The sequence below is a fragment of the Pan paniscus genome, chromosome 15 (genome assembly GCF_029289425.2).
Source record: "Pan paniscus chromosome 15, NHGRI_mPanPan1-v2.0_pri, whole genome shotgun sequence".
Classification (NCBI taxonomy): domain Eukaryota; kingdom Metazoa; phylum Chordata; class Mammalia; order Primates; family Hominidae; genus Pan; species Pan paniscus.
The window spans coordinates 32,393,011-32,420,990 of record NC_073264.2 but is presented as its reverse complement, the minus strand read 5'-3'; the positions used below and the strand labels follow the sequence as shown (position 1 = coordinate 32,420,990).

The 27,980-nt window shown below is 42.9% G+C and overlaps 1 protein-coding gene across 3 annotated transcripts in view; it reads right to left on the bottom strand.

Annotated features, from left to right (window-relative positions):
* Positions 1-408: 408 nt before the first annotated feature.
* Positions 409-27,980, bottom strand: part of AP4S1 (adaptor related protein complex 4 subunit sigma 1) — a 70,167-nt gene continuing 42,595 nt past the window's right edge. Inside the window, exons 3-6 of one of the 3 annotated variants that reach the window (XM_003821210.4) lie at positions 26,551-26,637; positions 23,515-23,583; positions 15,950-15,961; positions 409-3,961 (exon numbers count right to left, since the gene is read on the bottom strand). In XM_003821210.4, coding sequence (XP_003821258.1) covers positions 3,833-3,961; positions 15,950-15,961; positions 23,515-23,583; positions 26,551-26,637 — 297 coding nt within the window. In that variant the 3' untranslated portion in view covers positions 409-3,832. Of the gene's footprint in view, positions 3,962-8,022; positions 12,083-15,889; positions 15,962-19,736; positions 19,902-23,514; positions 23,584-26,550; positions 26,638-27,980 lie in introns of those variants that run through there. The other 2 variants (XM_003821214.5, XM_055097446.2) reach the window with 2 other exon arrangements.

Below are 27,980 nucleotides of genomic sequence, written 5' to 3'. Positions count from 1 at the left end.
ATTATATATGATATATAATATATATCATATATAATATATCATATATGATATATATTATATATGATATATATGGTATATATGATATATTATATATGGTATATATGATATATGATATATGATATATATTATATGATATATATGATATATGATATGATATATATTATATATATTATATATATTATATATATGCATGTAGTCTCTCTCAAGACCTTATTGCACTGTACTCACCCTTCTCATGATCTGTCCATCTGGTAACCAAGACAGTTACCAAATGACTGTCAAGTTGGGAGTGTATACAGCATGCATATGCTGGACAAAGGGACGATTCACCTCCCAGGCAAGACGGAGCGGGACAGAGCGGGACAAAGTGGGATGGTGCAAGATTTCATCACACTACTCAGAATGGCATGCAGTTTAAAACTTATACATTGTTTATTTCTGGAATTTTCTATTTAATATTTTGGGACCTCAGTTGACCATGAGTAACACAAACCACAGAATGCGAAACAGTGGATAAGAGAGGGACTACTGTACATACTTTCGCCTAAGTTCTGTATATTCTTCTGTTAACGGGGTAGCAAAAGCATATAGAAAGGTTTTGGGGGGATGCAGTGCACTGCTCTTCTGTAATGACAGTAATTTACTTCAAGACATTGCAGAAGGGGTTAAAGGAGTAAAAGGGAGGAAGAGAAGGATTCATTTCATGCCTACCTGTACAGAGACATTTTCTTGCTTTCTACTTTTTTTTTTTTTTTTTTGAGACGGAATCTCACTCTGTGCCCAGGCTGGAGTGCAGTGGCACAATCTCGATCTCAACTCACTGCAACCTCTGTCTCCTGGGTTCAAGTGATCCTCCTACCACAGCCTCCCAAGTAGTTGGGATTATAGGCGCGTGCCACCATGCCTGGCTAATTTTTCGTAGTTTTAGTAGAGACAGGGTCTCACCATGTTGGCCAAGCTGGTCTTGAACTCCTGACCTCAAATGATCTACCCACCTTGGCGTCCCAAAGTGCTGGGATTATAGGCGTAAGCCACCATGCCTGGCTGCATTCTACTTTTAAACTTTGAACTAAATTTCATTAACAGTAAGCTTATTAATAAGCAAACCTTTTAAAATGTGGCATAAAAAGACTGGGCACAGTGGCTCAGGCCTGTAATCCCAACACTTTGGGAGGCGAAGACAGATGGATCATGTGACTGCAGGAATTCGAGACCAGTCTGGGCAACATAGTGAAACCCTATCTCTACAACAAAATACAAAAATTAGCTGGGTGGAGGGGGTGCGCACCTGTGGTCCCAGTTACTCAGGAGGCTGAGGTGGGAGGATCACCTGAGCCCAGGAGGTACAGGCTGTAGTGAGGCATGATCACACCACTGCACTCCAGCCTAGGAGACGGAGATGCTGTCTCCAAAAAACAAACAAAAAAGGGGATAAAGGATAGCTGTAGGGGCTCTCTGGGGCTGTCTTAATGTCTGACCATCCATTATTTGAAAGTAATGTTCTCTATAGAGTTAATTACATAATGGCATTGTAATTACTAAGTGCCCTTAAAATGAGTATCAAAGGCTTTTACAAACTGGCAAATAAAATTTAACTCTGCATCTTTGTTAGGTACATGTTATAAAAGTTTTTTTGTTTTGTTTTGTTTTTGTGTTTTTGAGGCAGGGCCTCACTCCATTACCCAGGTTGGAGTACAGTGTTGTGATCATAGTTCACTGCAGCCTCAAACTCCTAGGCTTGATCAATTCTCCCACCTCAGCCTCTTGAGTAGTTAGGAGTACAGGTGCTCACCACCACAGCTGGCTAACTTTTTAATTAGTTATTTACTTATTTTTAGAGACAGGGTCTCACTCTGTCGCCCAGGCTGGAGTGCAGTGGCATGATCTCGGCTCACTGCAACCTCTGCCTCCTGGGTTCAAGCAATTCTACTGCCTCAGCCTCCTGAGTAGCTGAGATTAGAGGTGCTTGCCACCATGCCTGGCTAACTTTTTGTATTTTTAGTAGAGACAAGGTTTTGCCATGTTGGCCAGGCTGGTTTCAAACTCCTGACCTCAAGTGATCTGCCTGCCTCGGCCTCCCAAAGTGCTAGGATTACAGGCATGAGCCATCGCACCTGGCTGTTTTTTTTTTTTGTAGAGATATGGTCTTGCTGTGTTGCCCAGGCTGGTCTTGAACTAATGGGCTCAACCAATCCTCCTGGCTTGGCCCCCCAAAATGTTGGGATTACAGGCCTGAGCCACCGCACTCGGACTTTTTTATTTTTGAGACAGGGTTTCACTCTGTCACCCAGGCTGGAGTGTGGTGACACGATCATAGCTCACTGCAGACTCGAACTCCTGGGCTCAAGAAATCTTCTGCCTCAGACTCCCAAGTAGTTGAGACTACAGGTATGTGCCACCACACCCGGCTGATTTTTGCATTTTTTGTAGAGATGAGGTCTGTGTTGCCCAGGCTGGTCTTGAATTTCTGGCCTCAAGCGATCCTCCTTCCTCAGCCTCCCAAATTGCAGGGGTTACAGGTGTGAGGCACTGCACCAGCCCCACATTACAAAGCTTTTAGAGCCAGGCCAGGAAGGTTCAAGGTTGTAGTACAACATGATCATGCTTGTGAAAAGCCACTGCAGTCCAGCCTGGACAACACAGCAAGACCTGCTTCTCTTAAAAACAAACAAACAAAAAACACCTCTTGGCTGGGCATGGTGGCTCATGCTTGTAATCCCAGCACGTTGGGAGGCTGAAGCGGGTGGATCACTTGAGGTCAGGAGTTCAAGAACAGCCTGGCCAACATGGTGAAACCCTATCTCTACTAAAAATACAAAAATTAGCTGGGCTTTACATAAAATCGGGCAGGGCACGGTGGCTCACATCTGTAATCACAGCTCAGTCTCCTGGGGACTACATGCCTGTAGTCGCAGCTACTCAGGAGGCTGAGGCAGGAGAATTGCTTAAACCCAGAGGTGGAGGTTGCAGTGAGCTGAGATCACACCACTGCACTCCAGCCTGGGTGACAGAGCAAGACTCCGTCTTAAAAAACAAACAAACAAACAAACAAACAAAAAAACACCTCTTAAAAAGTTAATTTTACTAAGCCTTTTAAAGGAATAAGACAGCCTTCAGAAGTCAGGCACTGTGGCTCATCTGTAATCCCAGCGTTCTGGGAGGCTGAGGCAGGCAGATCACCTGAGGTCAGGAGTTTGAGACAGCCTGGCCAACATGGTGAAACCCTGTCTCTACTAAAAATACAAAAATTAGCCAGGTGTGGTGGCGCATGCCTGTAGCCCCAGCTCGGAGGCTGAGGCAGAAGAATCGCTTGAACCCCGGAAGTGGAGGTTGCAGTGAGCCGAGAATGTGCCAGGTGACACAGCTAGACTCCGTCTCAAAAAAAAAAAAAAAAAAAAAAAAATAGCCTTCAGAAAACAGCGTTACTCAAAATGCCTTGTGTTTAAATTTTAAAACTTTATTGGCTGACGGAAAACTGCCATACTTTCTTCCCACTACCATCCTGCTATTCCTGAATTCAATTTGCAAAAGCATAGACCAAGAAGGGTTCCTTAGGTGCTCAACAGAATTTAAAGTGCGACAGATATGTTTACAATTAGAAAATAAAACTTCTCTCTCAGTTTAAAGAAATTTTTTTCTTTGTACATATTTTAAAGTACAGTTTTGTTTTCTTTTTAGGAACTGTGGAAAATGCCTATTTATAATGTCTTTGGAAGGATACCCCATTTTGTAATTGTGGTCTTCCAGATTCTTCTGGGTTAACAGATGTTGAGATGTATTCCACGGTACTCGCATTTCTGATAAATCCATATTGTCTCGAAGAGACTTCCTTTCAGCTTTCTGACATCTTATCAAGAATTAGTAGAGGGGCAAGAATTCTTGCCCTGTTAGTTTCCACAATGCAGCCATTTAACACCATCTCATCCAAAATGATGTGTACTTTATCCAAATTAAACATTATCTACGGTTATATTAAGGAAATTAGTTTAAAGTTAAAAATTGTTAACATTCAGTAAAAATTTATGGCTTAACCTAGAGTGTTCCCAGTGTAAATTAGCCTAAGCATGAGGTTTTTTGTACAAAATTTCTGAAATTAAAACTGGCATCCATATTAGAAATTGTTACCTTCATATATACATACCTAGTTTCACCTTGGTTAAGCTAACGGGATAAGCAGGGATAAAAATGAAACAGCTACATTTTTTAACCAAAGGGATAGGGGGTCTACTAAGTGCTAGAGAACACAGCAGTGTCATGTGGCAAGAGAATGACCTTAACTCAAAAATAGTGTTGTCTTCCCAGACAATAATAGTAACAGTAGCAACGATTTGTTGAATACTCCCGTTCCAGACAGTGTGTTGAGTTTCAGCCCTCTACAAATCTCTGATGTATGTTGTTACATATTATCCTCAGTTTACCCAGGATCAAACAGGTTCAAAGCATAGTCCAAGGTCACATGGCTAGTAAATGCCAGGTTTGAATTTAAACCCAAAGCTTGGGCTTGACTGCTCTGCTTATAGGCTCCTCAGGAGGGGCTAGACACCTCCCTCCTCAGCCCCCAAACCTCCACCCCAAAATAAATGCCTTGTACCTTCAGTTTTCTTCTCTGTCAGACAGACTGATGTAAAAATAACTATGAGGAGAAAATGAATGAAGAAGGCAGGGCATAATAAAATTTCTGGATTTCAAGACAGTATCTCTTACAAATAGGTAGTTCTAAGAAGTCATTTGAGAATGATGGAGCCACTTTGGCTTACAGGTGTTCTTACTGGGAAGTTAGTATGGGGCATGGGGAAAGAAGAAAATATTGTTAGACTATGATGTCTAGCAAACCAGAAAGAACTAAATACTTCCCTCAAGAATCCCTTCAACTGAATACCTAACTTTTCTTTTGTGAAAGGGGAACTGGAATGAGATGATGACAATGAATGTTTCTCAATTCTACACCTTAATATCTGAAGTTCTCTGTCTACTTAAAGAGCATGATCCTGGTCTGTTACAAAAACAAAAACAGTTGACAGATTGTTTCAAATAAACTTCATTCAACAAATAGGTAATTAAATGCACTAGCGGAGTTCAAAATTAAATCTTTGTAAAGTGAATTGTTCCCATTTGATTTTTTTCAACCAGACCAGATATTCAAAGTCTACACTGTATTTGCTTAGTGAAGTGCAACTACACAGAATAGGACAAATGGTGAATGACTTTCAAGTTTTTATTAGGCTCTGTGTGAATATCTCATTAAGCTCTGTGCAAATAGTCCTCCAGCAGAATAAACTGTTTTCCAAGGACCCATGGGAACTGTCCTTAAGTGACCCAGAAAAAAAAAAAAAGCGTTATTCTGATATACCTATTAATACTGTCTTCCAATTATACAGATGATTGCTTTGTCCCACGGCCAAACTGGGACTGGAATGTTAGGCCCTTGACTCTAACCTGTTCACTAGACCCAGAAGCCAGAACTTAGGTGAGACAAAGTGGGAATGGCAGCCAGGTATATATAGAAAGGCAGAGCTAAGAAGCACAGGTGGCTACGTGAAAAATGGCCTGGAGAACCTTCTTGTTATATTCACTAAGGGCAATGAGAGCCTTAGTGCCTTTGAAAATGTCGCCTTCTCCAAGATAACTTTCTTTGAGATACAAGGAAATCTAATTTTAACCCATGAATTAGTTCGGGGATCAAGCTGCTCTGTGGACTGCCCCATCTTTGGCAAGCAGATGATCTGCTGTTCAGATGTCCCCTTAAGCAACTGCCCAATTGTTTTGAAATTCAGATCAGAATTTACTGCTAAATCATATAAACCACTGACATCCCCACATTACAAGGAACAAGGACAAGGTCCTCCAGCAAGTCAATTTCCCAATATCCTGGAAACATGAGTTGCTCAGTGAGGTCACTGTATACTGTGGACATGTGACTGCCTGTGTATCTGTGTATCTGACTCAAACTCTAATAATCATGCAGCTTTCTGGCACTATATGGGGAAACTATAGACCAAATCCAATGTGAGGCAAAGGCCTGAAAGCTGATTTCCCCCTGGAATCTTGTGACTCTTTTAAAATAAGAATCCAGCTGTTGTTTACATCTTGATTTGGTTTATGAGCAACTTGTACACCCTGGTGAGGCCAAGAGTAATGGCATTTAGGCCATGTGCCAGGTAAGCAGGGACCAAAAAATACCCTATATGCTAAGCCCATGGAATAAACACACTGCAATGGTGACATTTGAAATAGGAGGAAGTAAGAAGGGCCCAGACTGTTGGTATACTAATGTAGTGAGCTGAGAATGGCTATTGAAAGACAGTCTTACCTTCAGGCTATAATGAATTTGACTGACTCTAAAGATCCTCAGGCAACTTGTTTTCTTTCATGGGCTCCCTAAGGTTGAGCTGACATGAGCTAGAAACAATCTCCCAAAGAGTGGAGTTACTGAAGTCCACTTTCTCCCAACCTAGAAACCTAAGAGCCTTTCTGAATTTTCACATCATGTGGATTGGAATTGAACATCGTAGGGCTCCTGGAATATTAGTGCCACTTGAAATCAACTTTTTAATTACAGTGATTGAAATGAGGCCGGGCACGGTGGCTCACACCTGTAATCCCAACACTTTGGGAGGCTGAGGTGGGCGGATTACGTGAGGTCAGGAGATCAAGACCAGCCTGGCCAATATGGTGAAACCCTGTCTCAGCTAAAAATACAATTAGCTGGGCATGGTGGCACACGCCTGTAATCCCAGCTACTCGGTAGGCTAAGGCAGGAGAATCACTTGAACCTCGGAGGCGGAGGTTGCAGAGAGCCAAAACTGTGCCACTGCACTCCAGTCTGGGCAACAGAGTATGACTCTGTCTCAGAATAAATAAATAAATAAAAATGAAAATAAAAATAAATACAGTGATTGAAATGTTTATGGTCCCAACATTGGAATTTTATTTTTTTTTAGACGCAGCTTCTCTCTGTTGCTCAGGCTAGAGTGGAGTGGCGTGATCTAGGCTCACTGAAACCTCCATCTCCTAGGTTCAAGGAACTCTCGTGCCTCCGCCTCCTGAGTAGCTGGGAGTACAGGCATGTGCCACCACACCCAGCTAGTTTTTTTGTATCTTTAGTAGAGACGAGGTTTTGCCATGTTGGCCAGGCTGGTCTCTATAACTCCTGACTTCAAGTGATCTGCCTGCCTCAGCCTCCCAAAGTTCTGGGATTACAGGCGTGAGCCACCACGCCTGGCCCCAACATTGGAATTTTGATCTCTGGAAAATAAAACACTTTTCCATCATGAGTATTTTAACACCATAGTGGCAATCAAATTATCCTTTAACTAGTGAGAAACTGAGCAGCACAGACTCAAATGGAACCTCAAAAGGAATTCCACGGCAGAGACCAACCTAGAAACTACAATTTCTAACTCTAGATTTGGGTCTCAGATCCCTTGGTTTCTCATTTTATTTCTTTTTTAAAAAAATATTCTAGCTAAGTGTTAACAAAATATGTAGGGTGGGAAAACTTGCTTTCTCATTATTCATACTTTAATTTCCCACCAAATTAGGTAAGTGGCCAAGGGCCACTGTGTTCACATTTCCCCCAGAAAATACTACCATACAGAAGGCTATCATCATGAAGATTCTGCATAGTCCTGGAGACATTCTTCTTGTAGTATAGTATAGTCTTCTGTTCACTTTTTTTTTTTTTTTTGGTTAAGACAAAGTCTTACTCTGTTGCCCAGGCTGGAGTGCAGTGGCACAATCTTGGCTCACTGTAGCCTCGACCTCCTGTGCTCAAGTGATCCTCCCACCTCAGCCTCCCAATGAACTGTGACCACAGGTGCGCTACCACGCCCATCTAATTTCTATATTTTTTGGAGTAACGGGGTTTCACTATCTTGCCCAGACTGGTCTCGAACCCCTGGGCTGAAGTGAGGCACTTTGCCTTTCTCGGCCTCACAAAGTGCTGGAATTACAAGCATGAGCCACTGTGCCCGGCCCTGTTCACATTTTGTCTCTTGCTAATGAGGCCACTGAAGAGGACTGTTGTTTTTTTTTTTTTTGAGATGGAGTCTTACTCTGTTGCCCAGGCTGGAGAGCATGGTGCAATCTTGGCTCACTGTAACCTCTGCCTCCCAGGTTCAAGCGATCCTCCCGCCTCAGCCTCCTGAGTAGCTGGGATTACAGGTGCGTGCCACCACGCCCCGCTAATTTTTGTATTTTTAGTAGAAATGAGGTTTCACCATGTTGGCCAGGCTGGTCTCGAACTCCTGACCTCAGGTGATCCGCCTGCCTCAGCCTCCCAAAGTGCTTGGACTACAGGCGTGAGCCACCGCACCTGGCTGTTATCTTTTTTTAAGGTAGGTTTTCATTAAAGGCCTACTCATATTCTGAGAACAACAGGATACCCAGCTGTGGTTTTGCTTAAAGTTTATGTAGGCTTATGCAAAATTAAATATGAAAGTCAGAGGTGGGTCAATGAGCCTGTTATTATTCTCATTTTTCCCCTAAATCTCTCTTGCTTCTCATAACTTGCTGTCACTATTCCTGACTAAAACAGAACCCAGAAAAATGGAACAAAAGGAATAGGGTTAAAGCAGAGGGACCTGGTGGTGAGGAATGCTGGCGGATGAATATGGCACCTAGCGGGCTCCTGAAAGGAAACAGGAAAGTGGTCAAGGCTAGTGGGAGCCAAAAAAAACCTGGAGGCAGAACTGTCGGATTTGCAACATTCACATCTTCCGGGGTACTGGCTGAATCCTGGGGACCGTTCCTATCCAAGACTCTCATCACCCACCACGGCCCTGGCTAGAGCTCCCATACTGGAGAAGGCCCTGGGTCCCTCGTCCCTCAATGCCTGCCCTTCCCATGGAGGAACAGCTGCACACGTTCCCTCGGACCCACAGGCCAGTCCTCACTCTCTGGCAACGAGGCTTTCCATTTAATATTTTCAAAAGGAAAAAAGATGTTTTGAAATCTGAATGTGAACTCCACTTTTGGAGAGCATGTTCTCAACAAGACATTCACAGATACTCTCAAATTTTTTCATCCTTTCTGACTCTTCCAACCAAAGGCATTTCTCTAAAACATCTCCCCTTATTCACAAAAAAGCTTCGACAACACCAAGGCACCATGGTGACAGGCATGTTTTATTAGAGACTAAATTGCCACAGTCTACTCCAGATGATTAATTTTTTAAAAATATGTCAAATTTAGGCCGGGTGCAGTGGCTCACACCTGTAATCCCAACACTTTGGGAGGCCAAGGTGGACAGATCACTTGAGGTCAGGGGATCAAGACCAGCCTGGCCAAAATGGCGAAATCCTGTGTCTATTAAAAATACAAAAATTAGCCAGGCATGGTGGCAGGCCTGTAATTCCAGCTACTCAGGAGGCTAAGGCAGGAGGATCACCTGAACGTGGGAGACAGAGGTTGCAATGAGTTGAGATTGCAACACTGCACTCCAGCATGGACAACAGAGCAAGGCTCCGTCTCAGAGAAGAAAAATAAAAAGAAAAAAAAGTCAAATTTAACCTACCCAATTTATAATCCTAGAGTCAAGGGCCCTAGAAACCCAGAAACTAGTACCAGCTCTGCCCTAAAGTAGCTCTATGGATTGGGACATGTCACAGAACCTCTTTGGACCTCAGCCTTTTTATCTAAAAAGTGAGGTTTTACACCAGCCAACGGTGACTCACCCAGCCCTATGGGAGGCCAAGGTGGGAGGATCGCTTGAGCTCCAGAGTTCAAGACCAGCCTAGGCAACATAGTGAAATGCTGTTTTTATTTAAAAAAAATTTTTTAAATTAGCCAGCTGGGTGTGGTGGTGCATGTCTGTATTCCCAGATCTATTTTTTTTTTTCCTTGATATTTTTGTTTTCCTACTCTGGAAGCTGAGGTGGAAGGATTGCTTGAGCCCAGGAGTTTGAGGCTGAGCTGCAGTGAGCTATGATCACAACACTGCACTCAAGCCTGGGCAACAGAGCAAGACCCTGACTGTAAAAAAATTTTTTTACATTAATTTTTAAAAGTGAGGTTTTTACCTGATGATTGTGTAGGTTTCTCCTAGCTCCAAAGTATCCGGCTCCTACGACTCTAAATATAACCTTCAAGGGAAGTGGAGCTGGTTTACTCTTTTCTGATAATATCAAGCCATTCCTGGCTGGGCGTGGTGGCTCACGCCTGTAATCCCAGCACTTTGGGAGGCCAAGGGGGGCGGATCACCTGAAGTCGGAAGTTGGAAACCAGCCTGGCCAACATGGCAAAACCCCGTCTCTACTAAAAATACAAAAAAAACTAGACAGGTGTGGTGGTGCATGCCTGTAATCCCAGCTACTCGGGAGGCTAAAGCAGGAGAATAGCTTGAACCTGGGAGGCGGAGGTTGCAGTGAGCCAAGATCACACCACTGCACTCCAGCCTGGAGTGAGACTCTGTCTCAAAAAACAAACAAACAAACAAAAAAATCAAGCCATTCCTGAAGTCATTACATGCTCCATCATACCTCGGAAGAAATTCTTTTGTAATGATTTTATTAGTTAATTAACACTGTAACTTTCTGAGAGAACATGCAGAAAATTTCAGTTCATTTAGAAGCTGCCACTTCAGTGCTGGATGCTTCCCTGAAGAATTTGTTTGTTCTTATGGCTGGTATTCCTATAGCCTCAGTTTGAACAAGTATTTTTGCAATTTCTCATTAAATCAGGCTGACATTATCTCCCACTTGGAGAAACCCTATTCTGGTTTCCAGATCTCTAAAAGTATTTCAGATTTTAGGAAGCTGATGGAACTAGAGGTAGATGCCCACAGTGGGCCTGATCGAGGCCTGACTGCAAACCATGGTGGTGCTGATCACTGTTGCCTGCACACCATCATTCTCCAGGAAGCACCATGGCAGATGCTGGCGGAGTCACAGAGAGTGCACACAGCATTGAGGCCCTTCCTATGCCCCACCCTCAACTGCAATAAAAGGGACATGAATCAGGGTTTTTTCACACAACCCACCAGAGCTTTAGGGCTCTAGAATCAACTGCTCAGTCTTTGAGATTTTGAGTTTATAAAATACAAACAGGAATGTTGTAAAGATGTTTTTATTTTTATTTTTAAAGACAAGGTCTCGCTCTGTTGCCAGATTGGAGTGCAGTGGCACAATCATGGCTCACTGCAGCCTCAGTCCCCCAGGCTCAAGCGATCCTCCCCCCTCAGCCTCCCTAGTAGTTGGGACTATAGGCACACACCACCAATGCCTGGCTTTTTAAATTTTTTTATAGAGACTGGGTCTCCCTATGTTGCCCAGGCTGGTCTCAAACTCCTGGCCTCAAGCAATCCTCCTGCTTCAGCCCTCCAAAGTGCTGGGATTACTGGCGTGAGCCACTGTGCCCGGCCTAAAGATGTCTTTAAATCAAGAAAACATTCCGGATTCTAGCCTATATTTGTGGGGCCTGGATTCTAGCCTATATTTGTGCCTCACAAGAATACAAAGTAGAGACTCCAGCCTGCTCTTGCTTCTCTCCCCAGGCACGTAGGTGGGATATCCCAGCTACCACCCAGCCTTCTTATCATTCCTGCCCCTAGTCTTGGGGTGAAGGTGGGGGAGAGGCTTGCAGAGGCCATGGTGGCAGGTTCTGGGATATCTAGGGACCTTATAAATTTTAGGGGCCCAGGAAGTCAGAGGATGGTCAAGCAGTAGATAGTGAGGGCTGGTGGGCGTCTGCCCCATGATGGGGAAAGGGTGCTGGCGAAGCAGACACAGAATGGGCCTTCTAGAGCACAGGGCCCGAGGAGCCCCTGGCTGTCCAGGCCTGAAGGCAGTACTGCTGCATTCCAGTCTAGCCAAAATAAACTAAGTCCTTAGGCCTCTTTAAAGGCACCAAATACTGAAAAGGCTGTGGAGGTTTTCTGTACCTTCACGCGTAGAGCAGGTACGCACTGATTTGAAGAGTAGTTGGTGTGTCTCCCATACTGTGCTGTTCATTGGTGCCCTCCCCTGGCTATTCAGTAGATGGGGGTGGTGGAGGCAGCTCCTTTGAATGATGAACTGTCTGGAGAAAAGCAAGCCTGCTGGGGCTCCAGGGCTGAGCATATTTTGGGAAGTTCATCAATTGGTTCCTAAAAAAAACCACCTTAATTCATAAAATTTGAAGTCTTAAATCTACCAAGGTATGTGATGGGGCAAAGTCTCCCTGTAGAAACAGGCTTCACAAATCTTCAGGCCTCACTTTAGCCGGGCGGGTGGAGTGGAAGTGAAGAGTGCACAGGAGTGTATTCATAGCACGTGAATGATTTAGGTCACTGACGTGCTTGGTCCCAAGGGGGCAGCCCGCCCCACCTGACACCACTGCACCAGAGGTTTCCACTAACTGGAAGGCTTTTCAACAAGCCAGAGTTTCTGTCCTGATTTCTTATGCTTAGGTCCTTTCTTTTTAAAATCCAATCTGTCTTGCTCTGTGATGTCAGTCTTACTAGAAGTAAAACAAGTCCATACTAGGGAGAAATGTAAACGGTGTACTGTATTTCTCCAAGTCTAACTGTACAGGTTCTCAGAAACTTCCCTAGCCTTAAAAAATCAGGGGGAAAAGCCTCTGGAGAAAAAGACAGGGGGCTTCCTGGGAATTGATCAGGTTTTGACTTCCTTCTCCTGTACCAAAACCAAGCTTTAACTCATGTCTGTCCCATGTGGGCTGACAAGGAGGGCTTTCTTAAGCCTGAGCAAACACAAACAAGATTATGTATTGTTAGTGGTGGAAGGACCAAATCCAGGTTGCCATTATAGCAGTTTTCTTGTTTTCAACCTTTTAAGGCCTAAGGGAGCTTTCCTGGCAGAGTGGATATAAGCAGTGCTGGCTGCTCCAGTAGGTGCCTGGCTACATGCTACCACACAGTGATGCAGGATGTCTACGCCCCTCCACAGATGGAGCAGGAACTGCAGCTGAGCTTCGACAAGGTCCCCTCATCTTTCTGCTGTGTAACTAGTCTGCAGAGGTCCTCCTTGAACATGTGAGGTTTAAAAGGACTATGTATGAAGCAGAGGAGAGTCAGGGGTTTTTAATTCGATATTTTTCAGATGGCTAAGGGTAGTAACCTTTTAAGAACGTCAACACTTTGGGAGGCCAAGGCAGAAGGCTTGCTCGAGCCCAGAAGTTTGAGACCAGCCTATGCAACAGAGTGAGACCCCATCTCCTCAAAAAATAAATTTAAAAAATTAGCCAGGCAAGGTGTTGTGTACCTGTAGTCCCAGCTACTTGGGAGGCTGAGGTAGGAGGATCACTTGAGCCCAGGAGATCCAGGGTGTAGTGAGCCATGATCGCACCTCTGCACTCCAGCCTGGGTGACAGAGCAAGACCTTGTCTCAAAAAAAAAAAAAAAAAAAAAAAAGAGTGTCAACAGAAAAGAGGTGCCACATGCCCTTCTCTGCTGCCTGCTCTACTTTTAGACCACTGGAAGTACAAGTGAGATCAAACCTGGAGCAAAGACGTAAAATTCCAGGTCTAGAAAGACTTAGTTCTCCTCTCTAAATGATGTAAAATTCCTAATTTGCCAGATGGATATGCCTAAGTAATTCCTAAGGACAGTAAATACATATAACTTGGTTAGAAGGGAAGAGAGGGTGAAAATGAAACCAGGTAAAATGAAGGGAAAATTGTGTATCTTGACATAAAATTTTAATTCAAACAAGAATGCTGGAGCTCATCACACAGACCTATACTACACACCAGAAGGCTACAAAGACAAGTATACCCATCTTTATTTCTACTAAACATCTAGTAAATATACGACACATCAACACAACTCATCCAACTATAATACATATCCCTTCACCTCTGATTCACATTAACTCTCTCAATATCTAGTCTTGTAGGACTCTCTTCCTGTTTTAGACGCAAGGTAACTCAGCTCAGTTACCTAAAGTCATGGCAACATCAACTATTAAGGCTGATCAGGTGTTAAAGCTCTTCTAGTCTTAATTCTCTCATTTTAAGATGAGGGGGTTATGCGTCTTGTCCAATACACACAGCTAGTCAGTGGCAAGACCAAAAGTGGAAATTGAGTTCTCTACTCCCAGTGAAGTGTCTTTTAGCCCTTGCTATCTTCCTGATGACTGTTTAAATCAAAAAGCTTTTTGTCTACTTGTACCTTGTTCATGTAGGAAGAGATTTATTTTGAATTGCTTTGAATGGCTTAATTCAGATAGAATATTACATGTTGAATAAAAATATACTGTAATATACAGACCATGCTGAATGAAAATACACCATAATATACAACGTGGTCTGTATATCACGCTATATTTTTATTCAGCATGCTAAAACCTACAAAGGGATCTATGGTCCCTTCTAGGTCACAGGGATCATAGATTTGGGTCACTCACCACTAGAGGGCACTCAGATTTTCCCAGTTACTTTACAGAGGCTTCCAAATTAAGGGCACAAAATGAATTTTGTCAACACAGTGACATTTCCTATCAGTAATAACAAGTAAATAGCCATTTCCCCAGAAATACTAAGTGGATGCAAACATACTGGTTCTGGGCATTTATATAAGTGTATATATAAATTTATAAATTAGGCCGGACGTGGTGGCTCACGCCTGTAATCCCAGCACTGTGGGAGGCCGAGGCAGGCAGATCATCTGAGGTCAGGAGTTCAAAACCAACCTGGCTAACATGGTGAAACCCCGTCTCTACAAAATGTGTATATATATATCATATATATACACATCAGACACTACGCCCAGAACCAGTAGTTTTGCATCCACTTAATATTTCTGGCAAAATGTGGAAAAATGCCTGTGTGTTTGTGCACGTACACACACGTATACACACACACATAAATACATGTATGTATATATACGCATAAACATATTGTTATAATTCATATATAGTTGTTATATTCTAATATATATAAATATTTATATATAAACATTTGTTATAATTAATTTACTATTTTATATTCAAACTTGATGTGTTCTTAAAGGACTCAAGTGGTAGGTAGATTTTTGAAGTAAAAACTAAACTTAAAAATTAACTTGCCTCCCAAACAGTCATGCAAAGCCTGGAGGGCTCCTGCCAAGATCTGTGGGCCTGCAGTATTCTAAGCAAATCGTGCTGGTTCTGAGGGTCCTTGGGTATTGTGATTTAAAAGAGACAGAAGAAAAGGAGAACTTTCTCTGCTATCAAGGAAATGAATGCATTTGATAGCAATGAATACAAGCCCGGCAATTTCTTTAACCTTCCAGTTTATCAACACTGAAGGCCTTATTCTGGTCATGTAGGGGATTTCTAGAGATTTAGACCTGGCACCCTGGAAATCCAGTTTCTGGAGGAGGACTAAACACTTTTTTGGCTGTGTTATTTAAATTTTGAAAATGCCTATTCCATATGCTTAAAGGAAATTAAATTAATAAATAGTAGCTATTAACTACTATGATAGCGCTATCCTGCCTGGAAAAAAAAAATCTTAAGAATCATCTTGCCAGGCACAGTGGTTCACGCCTGTAATCCCAGCACTTTGGGAGGCCGAGATGGGTGGATCACCTGAGGCCAGGAGTTCAAGACCAGCCTGGCCAACATGGTGAAACCCCGTGTCTACTAAAAATACAAACATTAGCTGGGCTTGGTGGTGGGCGCCCGTAATGCCTCAGGAGGCTGAGGCAGGAGAATACTTGAACCCAAAAGGCAGAGGTTGCAGTGAGGTGGAAGTTGCAGTGAGCAGAGATTACACCATTGCACTCCAGCCTGGGCAAGAAGAGCGAAACTCCATCTTAAAAAGAAAAAAAAAGAATCGTCTTGTTGAAGCAGGGTGACGAAGTGGGGGAGGAGTTCTGCAGAACACCCACACCTCTGGCTGTCTTGTCATAGTTGTTGGTGATGAACACTCTGGACTCTGCTGAATAGTTTTCCTGCCTTGTGGTACTTACCTGATAAGGACCAGAGTGCATTTGCCAAGTACCGTGGAAAACAGTATTGAAAAAGGATACATCTAATTCACTCTGGAAGACAGAAGAAGAGTGCAAGGGTTAGAACAAAGACACTGGGGACCGCTGCTCTTAGCAGAGTCAGACCGAAGAGGCTTCTGCGTCCATAGCAGCGGCCTCTCCTACCTGCTTCTGGGCTTGGTGGCCACAGCAGTCTGACTCTGCCAAGGCCCTGAGTTTGGGACTATAATTTTTTTAAATATAGGCTGTAGTTCAAAGGAATTTTACAGGCCAGCACGATTCATCTTTAGAAAGCAGAGGGAAAAAGAAACTAACTCAGCCTTTACAGATGTAGGTAATTTGATATGTGTATCAGAGATCTTAACAATGTGCCACACCCTTTGAATCCACTGACGTTACTTCTAAGGAAAAAATTAGACAATGGCACAATGATATATGACAGGATATTCAGGGTAATGGTGTTTGTAATAGCAAATTATGGATAATAACCTAAATATCTATCAAGGAGGGGAACAAATTAAGTAAACCGTAGCATATCCACAAATGATGATGTAGACATATAAGTACTCACATATTGTTAAAAAAAAGTTACAGAATGTATACATAGTATTATCCTATGTATGTATGTATAAAGGTCAAAGTATATATGGTTATACAGCTACAGACAGACATAGAAAGTCTAAAAGGAAATGTACCTAACAGCAGTTATCAGTAACTGATGGGCTTACTGATGATCTTCTTCTCACTTAAAAAAATCTATTTTATTTATTTATTTCAAGAAAGTATTTATTTATTTGGAGTCAGTCTGTCGCCCGGGCTGGAGTGCAGTGGCATGATCTTGGTTCATTACAACCTCCGCTTCCTGGGTTCAAGTGATCCTCCCACCTCTGCCTCCCAAGTAGCTGGGACTAGAGGTGTGAGCCACCACACCTGGCTAATTTTTGTATTTTTTGTAGAGACGGGGGTTTTGCTATGTTGCCCAGACTGGTCTTGAACTCCTGAGCTCAAGCAATCCACCTGCCTCAGCCTCCCAAAGTGCTGGGATTACAGGTGTGAGTCATCATGCCTGGCCAAAAAATACATTACTTTTTAAAGAGCAGTTTTAGGTTCACAGCAATATTGAGGGGAAGGTACACAGATATCCCATGCCCCGTGTCCCTCCGAATGTGCAGCCTCCTCCCATGATCAGCATTCCCCACCTACATCATTCTCACCCAAATTCCACAGTTTACATTCGGGTTCACTCTACTGTTGTACATTCTATGGGTTTAGACAAATGCATAACTACATGTATTCGCTTTCCTCTTTCTCTTTGCTTATATGTTTTAAAATTTTGTAAATAAAATAGATATTTATGCAGTGAAAAAAGTATGGAGGAAGAAAAAAGCAAAGAGAATTAAGTTCAAATATGAAAGGACTTAAGGGTTGTCAAATGCAGCACTGAAAATCCCCTGATACCACTTCTTCAACAGCAACAACCCTCACCTCTGGCAAAGCTGCCTCCTTTGAAGCTAACTGGGTTGGTTTTTTGTTTTAAAAATGTGATGCTGAGATGCTTCTCTCAGCCCCAGACAGCATGAGACTGATCTCCAAATTTAAGATTTGGAAATTCTTGAAGATTAAAAATAGCCACAGAAAGAATGTTTAAAATTCACAAACCTCAAAATAAATCTTACATGACAAGGCCGTCTCTGTGAGGAGGACAGATCCTATTTTCTTTCCCATAGTGCTCTTTTCCCTCTTCCTCTTCTTCCTTTTGCTATGGTTTGATCCTAAGCCAAGTCATCCCTTAGTACCTACCGTCCAAGTCCTGCATAATCACCTGGCTGAAATTAAATTCTAATCTTTGCTTTTGTGGTTTATGTGGTCACTGACTCTCCCTAAAATTATACCTATAATTCGGCAATATGCTATTTATTCTCGGTTACTGAATATAATAATAATAATTTTTAAAACCTTAGCAATGATAGTACTTGTACCCACTTTTTATTCTCCTAGGTTTAGAACATTATTATTTTGGGAAATTATATTCTTCTTGGTGGGTGTCACCTTGAAATGGCTAATCATGGTCAGCTCTGATCATAGACCCTGACTTGCAACTAGTCTGTCTAAACAAGAGAGTGGTCATCACAAGGTAAGCAGAAGCTAGAGCTATGCTGTCCAATACGGTAAACACCAGCCTCATGTGGAGATTTAAATTAAGTAAAATTAAAACTTTATTTCCTCAGTTATACTAACTGCATTTCAAGTGCTCAAGAGCCACATCTGGCTAATGCCTACTGTATTGGATGGCACAGGTACAGAACATTCCTATCTCTGCAGAAAGTTTTACTGAACAGTGCTGGTCTATGGTGCTCTTGGCAAGCAATCAACACAGAGATAGATTTTAAAGCCAGTCTCCATGTCCTCTGTCCCCAAGGCCAGTCTCTGGAATGACCACCTCTTGGTATCTTTCAGCTTTGGAACGCACCAACCCCTTCCTGGCTAGATGCATTTCCACATCACAAACCACAAGGCATGGTCCCAACACCAACTCTTGAATCAAGAAAAGGCTGATAATGGCCGGGCACGGTGGCTCACGCCTGTAATCCTAGCACTTTAGGAGGCCAAGGCAGGTGGATCAAGAGGTCAGGAAATCGAGACCATCCTGGCCAATATGGTGAAACCCTAACTCTACTAAAAATACAACAATTAGCTGGGTGTGGTGGCACGTGCCTGTCATCCCAGCTACTCGGGAGGTTGAGGTGGGAGAATTGCTTGAACCAGGGAGTCAGAGGTTGCAGTGAGCCGAGATCGCGCCACTGCACTCCAGCCTGGCGACAGAGCGAGACTCCATCTCAAAAAAAAAAAAAAAAAAAAAAAGAAAAAAGAAAAAAACCAAAAATGGCTGACAGCAAGCCTCATGCACTAAGGCAATGATTACCAAAATTAAGCATGTACCAGAAACCAGAATCACCTGGAATCACCTGGAAGTCGTCTTAAAACAGATTTCTGGGCCTCAACCTACAGCTTCTGATGCAATGGTCTGGGGTGGGGCCCAGAATTTGTATTTCTAACAAGTTCTCAACCTATGCTAATGGTCCAGGAATCAGACTTTGAGAGCTGCTGCACTAAGACAATGAAGACAGGCTAGCTGACTGTCCCATGAAGAAGGAGTTTGCCAAACCTCACTTCTGGCATTAGGAGGTGGGCTGAAGACATAACTTCCTAATCGGACTTTTGCCCTTTCCGGGTTTTAGTGCACACAGTATTACTAATTATGGAGCACATTCTGCTCACTGCCTCAGGAAGAAGCTTGGAAAAATTCCTTAATTGTTTTTATTTAAATGCGAAATGAAATAAAACAACTTTAAAAAATAAGCTTGTGCTGGCTGGGTGTGGTGGCTCACGCCTGTAATCCCAGCACTTTGGGAGGCTGAGGCGGGTGGATCACCTGAGGTTGGGAGTTCGAGACCAGCCTGACCAACATGGAAAAAGTAGAAACCCTGTCTCTACTAATAATACAAAAATTAGCCGGGCGTGGTGGCGCATGCCTGTAATCCCAGCTACTTGGGGGGCTGAGGCATGAGAATCGCTTGAACCCGGGAGACGGAGGTTGCAGTGAGCCGAGATCACGCCATTGCACTCCAACCTGGGCAACAAGAGCAAAACTCCATCTCAAAAAAAATAAAAATAAAAAGATAAGCTTGTGCCGCTGCTACTTCTCAAGAATGTCTAACTAAAGCTCAGGAAGGCCTATGGTACCAAAGTAAAACATCTTCACTGATTCTTTTTTAAAAGACTGGTGAGTTTCAAACTTGATACAAAGCTACAGAAATCAAAAGAGTGTGCTACTGATGTAAGGCTAGACACAGAGATCAATGGAACAAAAGTGAGAGGCCAGAAATAAACACTTACATTTATGGCCAATTGATTTACTGATAAGGGGGCCAAGACAATTCACTGGGGGAAAAGAACAGTCTTTTGAACAAATGATGTTGGAACAATTGAATATCTACAAAGGAATGGGAGAAAATATTTTCAAATCATATATCTGATAAGGGACTTGTATTCAGAATATATAAAGAACTCCTGCAACTCAACAATAAGATAACAAATAATGCAATGTAAAAATGGGCAAAGGATTTGAGCAGACATTTCTCCCAAGAAGATAGACAAATGGCTAATAAACATATGAAAAGATGCTCAACATCCTTATCCATTAGTGAAACACAAATGACAACTACAGTTCATTGGCCTCTATACCACTTTACATCTACTGGGATGGCTATCATATAAAAGACAGACAATAACAAGTTTTGGTGAGGATGTGGAGAAATTGAAACCCTCATGAACTCCTGATGGGAATTTGAATCACACCAACACTTTGGAAAACAGTTTGGCAGTTCATCAAAATGTTAAACATGGAGTTACCACATTCTGCTCCTAGGTAGTCCAAGAGAACTGAAAGCATGGTTCTATGCAAAAATGCATCCATGAATGTTCATATAAGCATTATTTACAATAGCCAAAAACTGGAAATAACTCAAATGTCCATCAACTGATGAATGGATAAAAAAATTTGGTATATCCGGCCAGGCGTGACGGCTCACGCCTGTAATCCCAGCACTTTGGGAGGCCGAGGCAGGTGGATCACCTGAGGTCAGGAGTTTGAGACCAGCCTCAACATGGAGAAACCCCGTCTCTACTAAAAATACAAAATTAGCTGGGCATGGTGGTGCATGCCTGTAATCCCAGCTACTCGAGAGGCTGAGGCACGAGAATTGCTTGAACCTGGGAGGTAGAGGTTGTGGTGAGCTGAGAGCACGCCATTGCACTCCAGCCTGGGCAACAAGAGCGACACTCCGTCTCAAAAAAAAAAAAAAAAAAAAAATTGGTATATCCATCCATACAATGGAATATTATCTGGCAAGAAAAAGGAAAGAAGTATTGATATATGCTATAACATGGATGGATCTTGAAAACACTACACTCAATGAAAGAAGCCAGTCACACAAAATCACATGTTGTACAATTCTATTTATATGAAATATCTAGAACAGACAAATCTATAGACACAGAAAGTAGATTAGGTATATATCCAAAAGAAAGGAAATCAATACATTAAGAGATGTCTGCAGTCCAATGTTTATTGTAGCACTGTTCACAATAGCCAAAATATGGAATCAACCAAAGCACCCACCAATGGATGAATGGATAAAGAAAATATGGTATATATACACAATGGAATACTATTCAGCCATAAAAAAGAATAAAACCCTATCATTTGCAGAAACATGTATGGAACTGAAGGTCATTATGTTAAGTGAAATAAGCCAGGCACCGAAAGACAAATATCACATGTTCTCATTCATGTGGGAAGTAAAAAAGTAGATATCATGAAGATAGACAGTAAATTGGTGGTTACCAGAAGCTGGGAGAGGAAGAGGAAAAGAGGAAACGAAGAGAGGTAGATTAATGGGTGCAAATATGCAATTAGATAGAAGAAATAAGACCTAGTGTTTGATAAATCAGTAGGGTGACTATGGTTAATAATAATCTATTGTATATTTCAAAATAGCTAAGAGAATAATTCAAATGTTCCTAGCATAAAGAAGACATAAATATTTAAGGTGATAGAGATCCTAATTATCCTGATTTGGTTTTTATACATTATATGAATGTATCAAATTATCACAAGTATTCTGAAAATATCTACATCTCTTATGTATCAATATAAAAAATAAACATAAAAAACTTACCAAGAAAAAAAGATAGATCACTGGTTACCTGGTGTGGGTGGAGTGGGATAATGAGGGGGAAATGCTAATGGGTACGTTTCTTTGTCAGGTGATGAAATTTCCTAAAATCCTCCCACCTCATCCTCCTGAGTATCTGTCACTAGAGGTGCTTGCCTCCACACCCAGCTTAATTATACACTTTATTTATTTATTTATTTGAGACGGAGTCTTGCTCTGTCGCCCAGGCTGGAGTGCAGTGGCGTGATCTCAGCTCACTGCAAGCTCTGCCTCCCAGGTTCACGCCATTCAGCCTCCTGAGTAGCTGGTACTACAGGCGCCCGCCACCATGCCTGGCTAATTTTTTGTATGGTTAGTAGAAACAGGTTTCACTGTGATAGCCAGGATGGAGACAGGGTTTCACCGTGTTAGCCAGGGTGGTCTTGATCTCCTGACCTCGTGATCGGCCTGCCTCGGCCTCTCAAAGTGCTGAGATTACAGGCGTCAGCCACCGTGCCCAGCTTACTTTATTTATTTATTTGAGACGGAGTCTTGCCCTGTCACTAAGGCTGGAGTGCAGTGGTGGGATGTTGGCTCACTGCAACCTCTGCCTCCTGGGTTCAAGCTATTCTCTGCCTCAGCCTTCTGAGGAGCTGGGATTACAGGCAGGTGCCACCATGCCCAACTAATTTTTTGTATTTTTAGTAGAGACAGGGTTTCACCATTTTGGCCAGCCTGGTCTTCAACTCCTGACCTCATGATCTACCCGCCTCGGCCTCCCAAAGTGCTGGGATTACAGGCGTGAGCCACACACCCGGCCAATTACACACTTTAAATGGGTGAACTGTATTATATATAAAATATATTTCAATATAGCTATTAAAATGGCTTTAAAAAGATTTTCGGAAAGGAGCTCACATATTCCCTAAGGAGAATTGACTTTTGACCCTCAAAACAAGGGTTTGGATGGGAATGATTCTTAAAGCGAAAAGCATCCTGGTGTCTTAGGAAATAAGGCAGAGGGGGCCGGGCGCGGTGGCTCACGCCTGTAATCCCAGCACTTTGGGAGGCCGAGGCGGGCGGGCGGATCACCTGAGGTGGGGAGTTTGAGACCTGCCTGACCAACATGGAGAAACCCCATCTCTGCTAAAAATACAAAATTAGCTGGGCGTGGTGGCACAGCTTGCAGTGAGCCGAGATCGCGTCACTGCACTCCAGCCTGGGCAACAAGAGCGAAACTCTGTCTCAAAAAATAAAAAAATAAATAAATAATAAAAAATAAAAAAAGAAAGCAGAGGGAAGAAGAAAAGAGGGGGCAAGTCAGATAGCAAAAGCTCATAATTGGGAGAAAACAAATAAGAGGGTTTTTTTTTTTTTTTTCTGAGATGGAGTCTCGCTCTGTTGCCCAGGCTGGAGTGCAGTGGCACGATCTCGGCTCACTGCAAGCTCCGCCTCCCGGGTTCATGGCATTCTCAGCCTCCAGAGTAGCTGGGACTACAGGCACCCGCCACCATGCCCAGCTAATTTTTTGTATTTTTAGTAGAGACTGGGTTTCACTGTGTTAGCCAGGATGGTCTCGATCTCCTGACCTTGTGATCTGCCCACCTTAGCCTCCCAAAGTGCTGAGATTACAGGCGTGAGCCATCGCGCCCAGCTATAAGAGGTTTTTTTTGTTTTTCCAGTTCTTTATAAAGATCTCAGGCATGTATAGGCTTGTAACACTTTGGATAAACCAGAAGGAAAGATAAAGAAAATTTGGCATCACTTAAGTTTTAACTTTTACTTATTAAAACTCTGTATTAACACATGTTCTTGATATAGATCCAAAGAGACTCAATTTCTGGGAAACTGGGTTGAGGAAGTAAACCATTTTTTAGCCATTAGACTTACCACTCGGCTGAAATACTCATCTAAAACTTCCACAAAGTTATGAATGAATTCATAAATAGCCATCTCGTTCTACAATAAAAGAAGAAAGGTACAATCAGTTTTAGTGTCGCTCCCCATGTAAACCAGACATAGAACTTCCCAGTCAGCGTCCAGGTTTTAGAGCATGTGGCTTAGTGAACCGATAATGTGAGGAAAGTAGCCTCCCACTGACAAATATTCAGAACAGTTCTATCACTCACTTGTTTAAAAGATGCTTATTAATGGGGGAAACGTAGATAAACCTTAACTTCTAGGATTTTTTTTGGCCAGATGTGATGGTTCATATCTGTAATCCTAGCACTTTGGGAGGCCAAGGTGAGAGGATGGCTTGGGGCCAGGAGTTCAGGACCAGCCTAGGCAATATAGTGAGACTCTGTCTCCATAAAAAACTTAAAAACTAGCCAGGTGTGGTGGTGCATGCCTGTAGTCTCAGCTACTTGCGAGACTGAGGCAGGAGGATGGCTTGACCCCAGGAGTTCCAGGCTGCAGTGAGCTATGATGGCACCACTGTACTCCAGCCTGGGAAACAGAGCGAGGTCCTATCTTAAAAAACAAAAAGGCCATGCGTGATGGCTCACGCCTGTAATCCCCACCACTTTGGGAGGCCGAGGTGGGAGGATCACTTGAGCCCAGGAGTTGAAGACCAGCCTCACCAACATAATGAGACCTCTCCTCTACAAAAAATAAAAAAATAGGCTGGGCGTAATGGCTCATGTCTGTAATCCTAGCACTTTGGGAGGCTGAGATGCGTAGATCACTTGAGGTCAGGAGCTTGAGACCAGCCTGGCCAACATAGTGAAACCTCGTCTCTACTAAAAATACAAAAATTAGCTGGGCATGGTGGCACATGCTTGTAATCCCAGCTACGTGGGAGGCTGAGGCAGGAGAATTGCTTGAACCTAGGAGGATCACTTGAACCTGGGAGGCTGAGATTGAAGTGAGCCAAGATCGTGCCACTGTACTCCAACCTGAGTGACCTAGCGAGACTCCATCCCCCCCCCCAAAAAAAAAAATCAAATAAATAAATAAATAAATAAAAGTAAAAATATCCAGGTATCTTGGTGTGCACCTGTAGTCTTAGGTACTCGGGATTGTGAGGCTGAGGTGGAAGGATCACTTCAGGCCAGGAGGTCAAGGCTGCAGTGAGACGTGAAGGTGCCACTGCATTCTAGCCTGGGTGACGGAGAGAGACCATGTCTTAAAAAATTTAGGCCGGGTGCGGTGGCTCACGCCTGTAATCCCAGCACTTTGGGAGGCTGAAGCAGGTGGATCATGAGGTCAGGAGATCGAGACCATCCTGGCCAAAAGGCGAAACCCTGTCTCTACTAAGAATACAAAAATTAGCTGGGCATGATGGTGGGTGCCTGTAGTCCCAGCTACTCAGGAGGCTGAGGCAGGAGAATCGCTTGAACCCAGGAGGCAGGGGTTGCAGTGAGCCGAGATCATGCCATTGCACTCCAGCCTGGTGAAAGGGTGAGATTCCATCTCCAAAATAATCTTTTTTTCTTTTTTTTGAAGTCCATGATGAATCTAGCCAGATTAAAATCTTAGTGTCTAGCACTTAGAGTTCTTAGATCTATTTCCTGACTTTACCACAAATTGGCTTAAGCAATTTTTCAGGCTCTTCATGCCATCATTTTTCTATCTGTGAAGATGAGAAAACCACTTCAAAGTTTGGTTCATGGATAAAAAACAACAAATCAATATTTCAGTTAGATCTAAAACATCCTTTCAGGGATTCCATGGCCATAAGTGCTATTGATTTGGGAGTGGCATTTGTGAAGGGGTGAACTAAATAAATTTGAGGTGATGTAGTTGCCATACAATCATCTTTAGAGTTTTCTCTGGCTTTTGATATATCAGCCCTTTTTTTTTTGAGATGGAGTCTCACTCTGTTGCCCAGGCTGGAGTCCAGTGGCGCAATCTCGGCTCACTGCAAGCTCTGCCTCCTGGGTTCACACCATTCTCCTGCCTCAGCCTCCCGAGTAGCTGGGACTACAGGTGCCCGCCACCACGCCCAGCTAATTTTTTGTATTTTTAGTAGAGATGGGGTTTCACTGTATTAGCCAGGATGGTCTCGATCTCCTGACCTCGTGATCTGCCCGCCTCTGCCTCCCAAAGTGCTGGGATTACAGGCGTGGGCCACCGCGCCCGGCCTCAGCCCATGTTTAATGCCAAAATCAGTCGGCCTCTATACTTATCTGACCTGCTTCATTGTTCAAGAGAACAAGGGCAGGGCACTGGTATTGCTTACAACAGAAAAAGGCATTCTGTGGTTTGGGGCTTCTCTACTTTGCAAGCTCCTGATCTAATCCAAGAAACATCCTAGATATTTCTCTTCCACACAGCTTTCCTCATCCTTGCTAGAAACCAAGATCCTAGCCAGGCACAGTGGCTTGTGCCTGTATTCCCAGCTACTTGGGAGGCTAAGCCAGGAAGATCGCTTGAAGTCAGGAGTTCTAGGCCAACGTGGGCAATACAGTGAGATCCCATCTCTAAAAAAAAATAAAAGCAAAAAAATAAGCTGGGCTTGGGAGTGTGAGCCTGCAGTCCCAGCTAGTCAGGTGGCTGAGATGGGAAGACTGCTTGAACCCAGGAATTCAAGGCTGCAGTGAGCTATGACTGTGCCACTGCACTCTAGCCTGTCTCTTAAAAAAATAAAAATAAAAATAAATTGGGAGTCTGAGGCAGGCGGATCATGAGGTCAGGAGATCGAGACCATCTTGGCCAACATGGTGAAACCCCATCTCTACTAAATACAAAAAATTAGCTGGGTGTGGTGGCACATGCCTATAATCCCAGCTACTTGGGAGGCTGAGGCAGGGGAATCGCTTCAACCTGGGAGGTGGAGGTTGCAGTGAGCTGAGATCATGCCACGGCACTCCAGCCTGGTGACAGGGCAAAATTCTGTCTAAAAAAATCAAGAGACTCATAATTCTTAGGGAGGCAAGTAGAAAGAAATTCTTGCATTTTCCAAGGGCTCTTCTATTATCTTACCTCAGTGTCATTAACTCCAACCACAATGAAGAGAGCTGCATACTGCCGATATATCAGCTTAAAATCCTTATATTCAATGAAAGAGCACTAGACAAAACACAATGAGATATTAATTCCTGTGGCTGAGAGAGAGTTCTTTAAAATGACATGCGTAAGTTCTAGGTTCTGATTTACCCGACAAACATTCCTAGAAATATAGAATATTAAGATGTTACACAACCATTGGTGACCTTCTCACAATATTCAGGGGACCACTTGGAAGCATCTCTAGTGGAAACTGGAGAAGTATTGGAAAAAAGTCTGAGGGTTCACATGGGTTCCCACTTACACTCCTTCTCGTTCCTTTGCTTTGCTCTGTGTGGAAGTCAGCAGGCAAAGGTAATGCATAATCAGCATTTTAAAGTGCCTCTGAAGCGAAAATAAGCAAACACGATAAAGAAGATTTTCTTCTTCTCACCTCCCCAAGATTTTTTTGGAAGCAATTAGATATTCTCAGTTTTGTACTATTTAATAGTCATTGAGGAGCCAAATACATGGTACAAACAAACAAAAATTGGTTGCTTTTTCCTAGACTCATGAAAAGAATCCATGTAGATTATTTTATAAATTATTTAAAGATGCCTTCTTTGTGGCAGATGCTAGACAAAATCTCGCATTGTAAACATTGCTTCATATGAATTAATAACTAGCCTGCCACCACTGACACATGGAAAAACTCCCTTCTCATTCATCCCTTTCCTATCACCTTTGTACAAAGAGTTATGGGAAGGCACTGAGTGGATGGGAGGTGGAGAGTGGGCAGAAGCACAAGGTTACTCTTCTTCTGGATTTTAGGGTGTGCTGGATGTGTTGCTCTTAGGTGCCCGGATGCACCTGGGAATGAAGCTGCAAATTTTGACCATGGAAATTCCTCTATGGGAAAGCCATCTGGAGGAATTTAGGCTTTTATTTAAAATTAGGATAAAGGTAATGAGTACAGAAGCATTCTGCAGCGTTTGGCTCACTGTAGAGCCAGCGGGATCTCTGCTCAGCTGGATCTTTCAAGGAAACACAACCTTTTTGAAAGAACTGAGGAACATTTTTCAAAGCTTCTCAGGAGTTTCTGACATTAAAAAAAAAAGTATCAAAGCACCTCTATGGATAAAAACTAAGCTGCTATTATGCTACTTTGGTGCCTGATTATGCCAAAAGCCCAGTGGGCTCCTTTTAAAATCTAAAATAATTTAGAATGCATCAAAAGTATCTAAGTATATTCATTCCAAAGCTTTCATTTCAAAGGGCAACCTATCAGTGAAAATGATGTTTGAAATTGAGTGCCTGCATTCTGCAGAAAGATTCAAACAGGAATGCTTCTAAGAGTATTTACTTTTACTTAAAGTATGTGGCTATTAACACAGCCCTTTAACAGTTTCTGTTTCCATCTGACAACA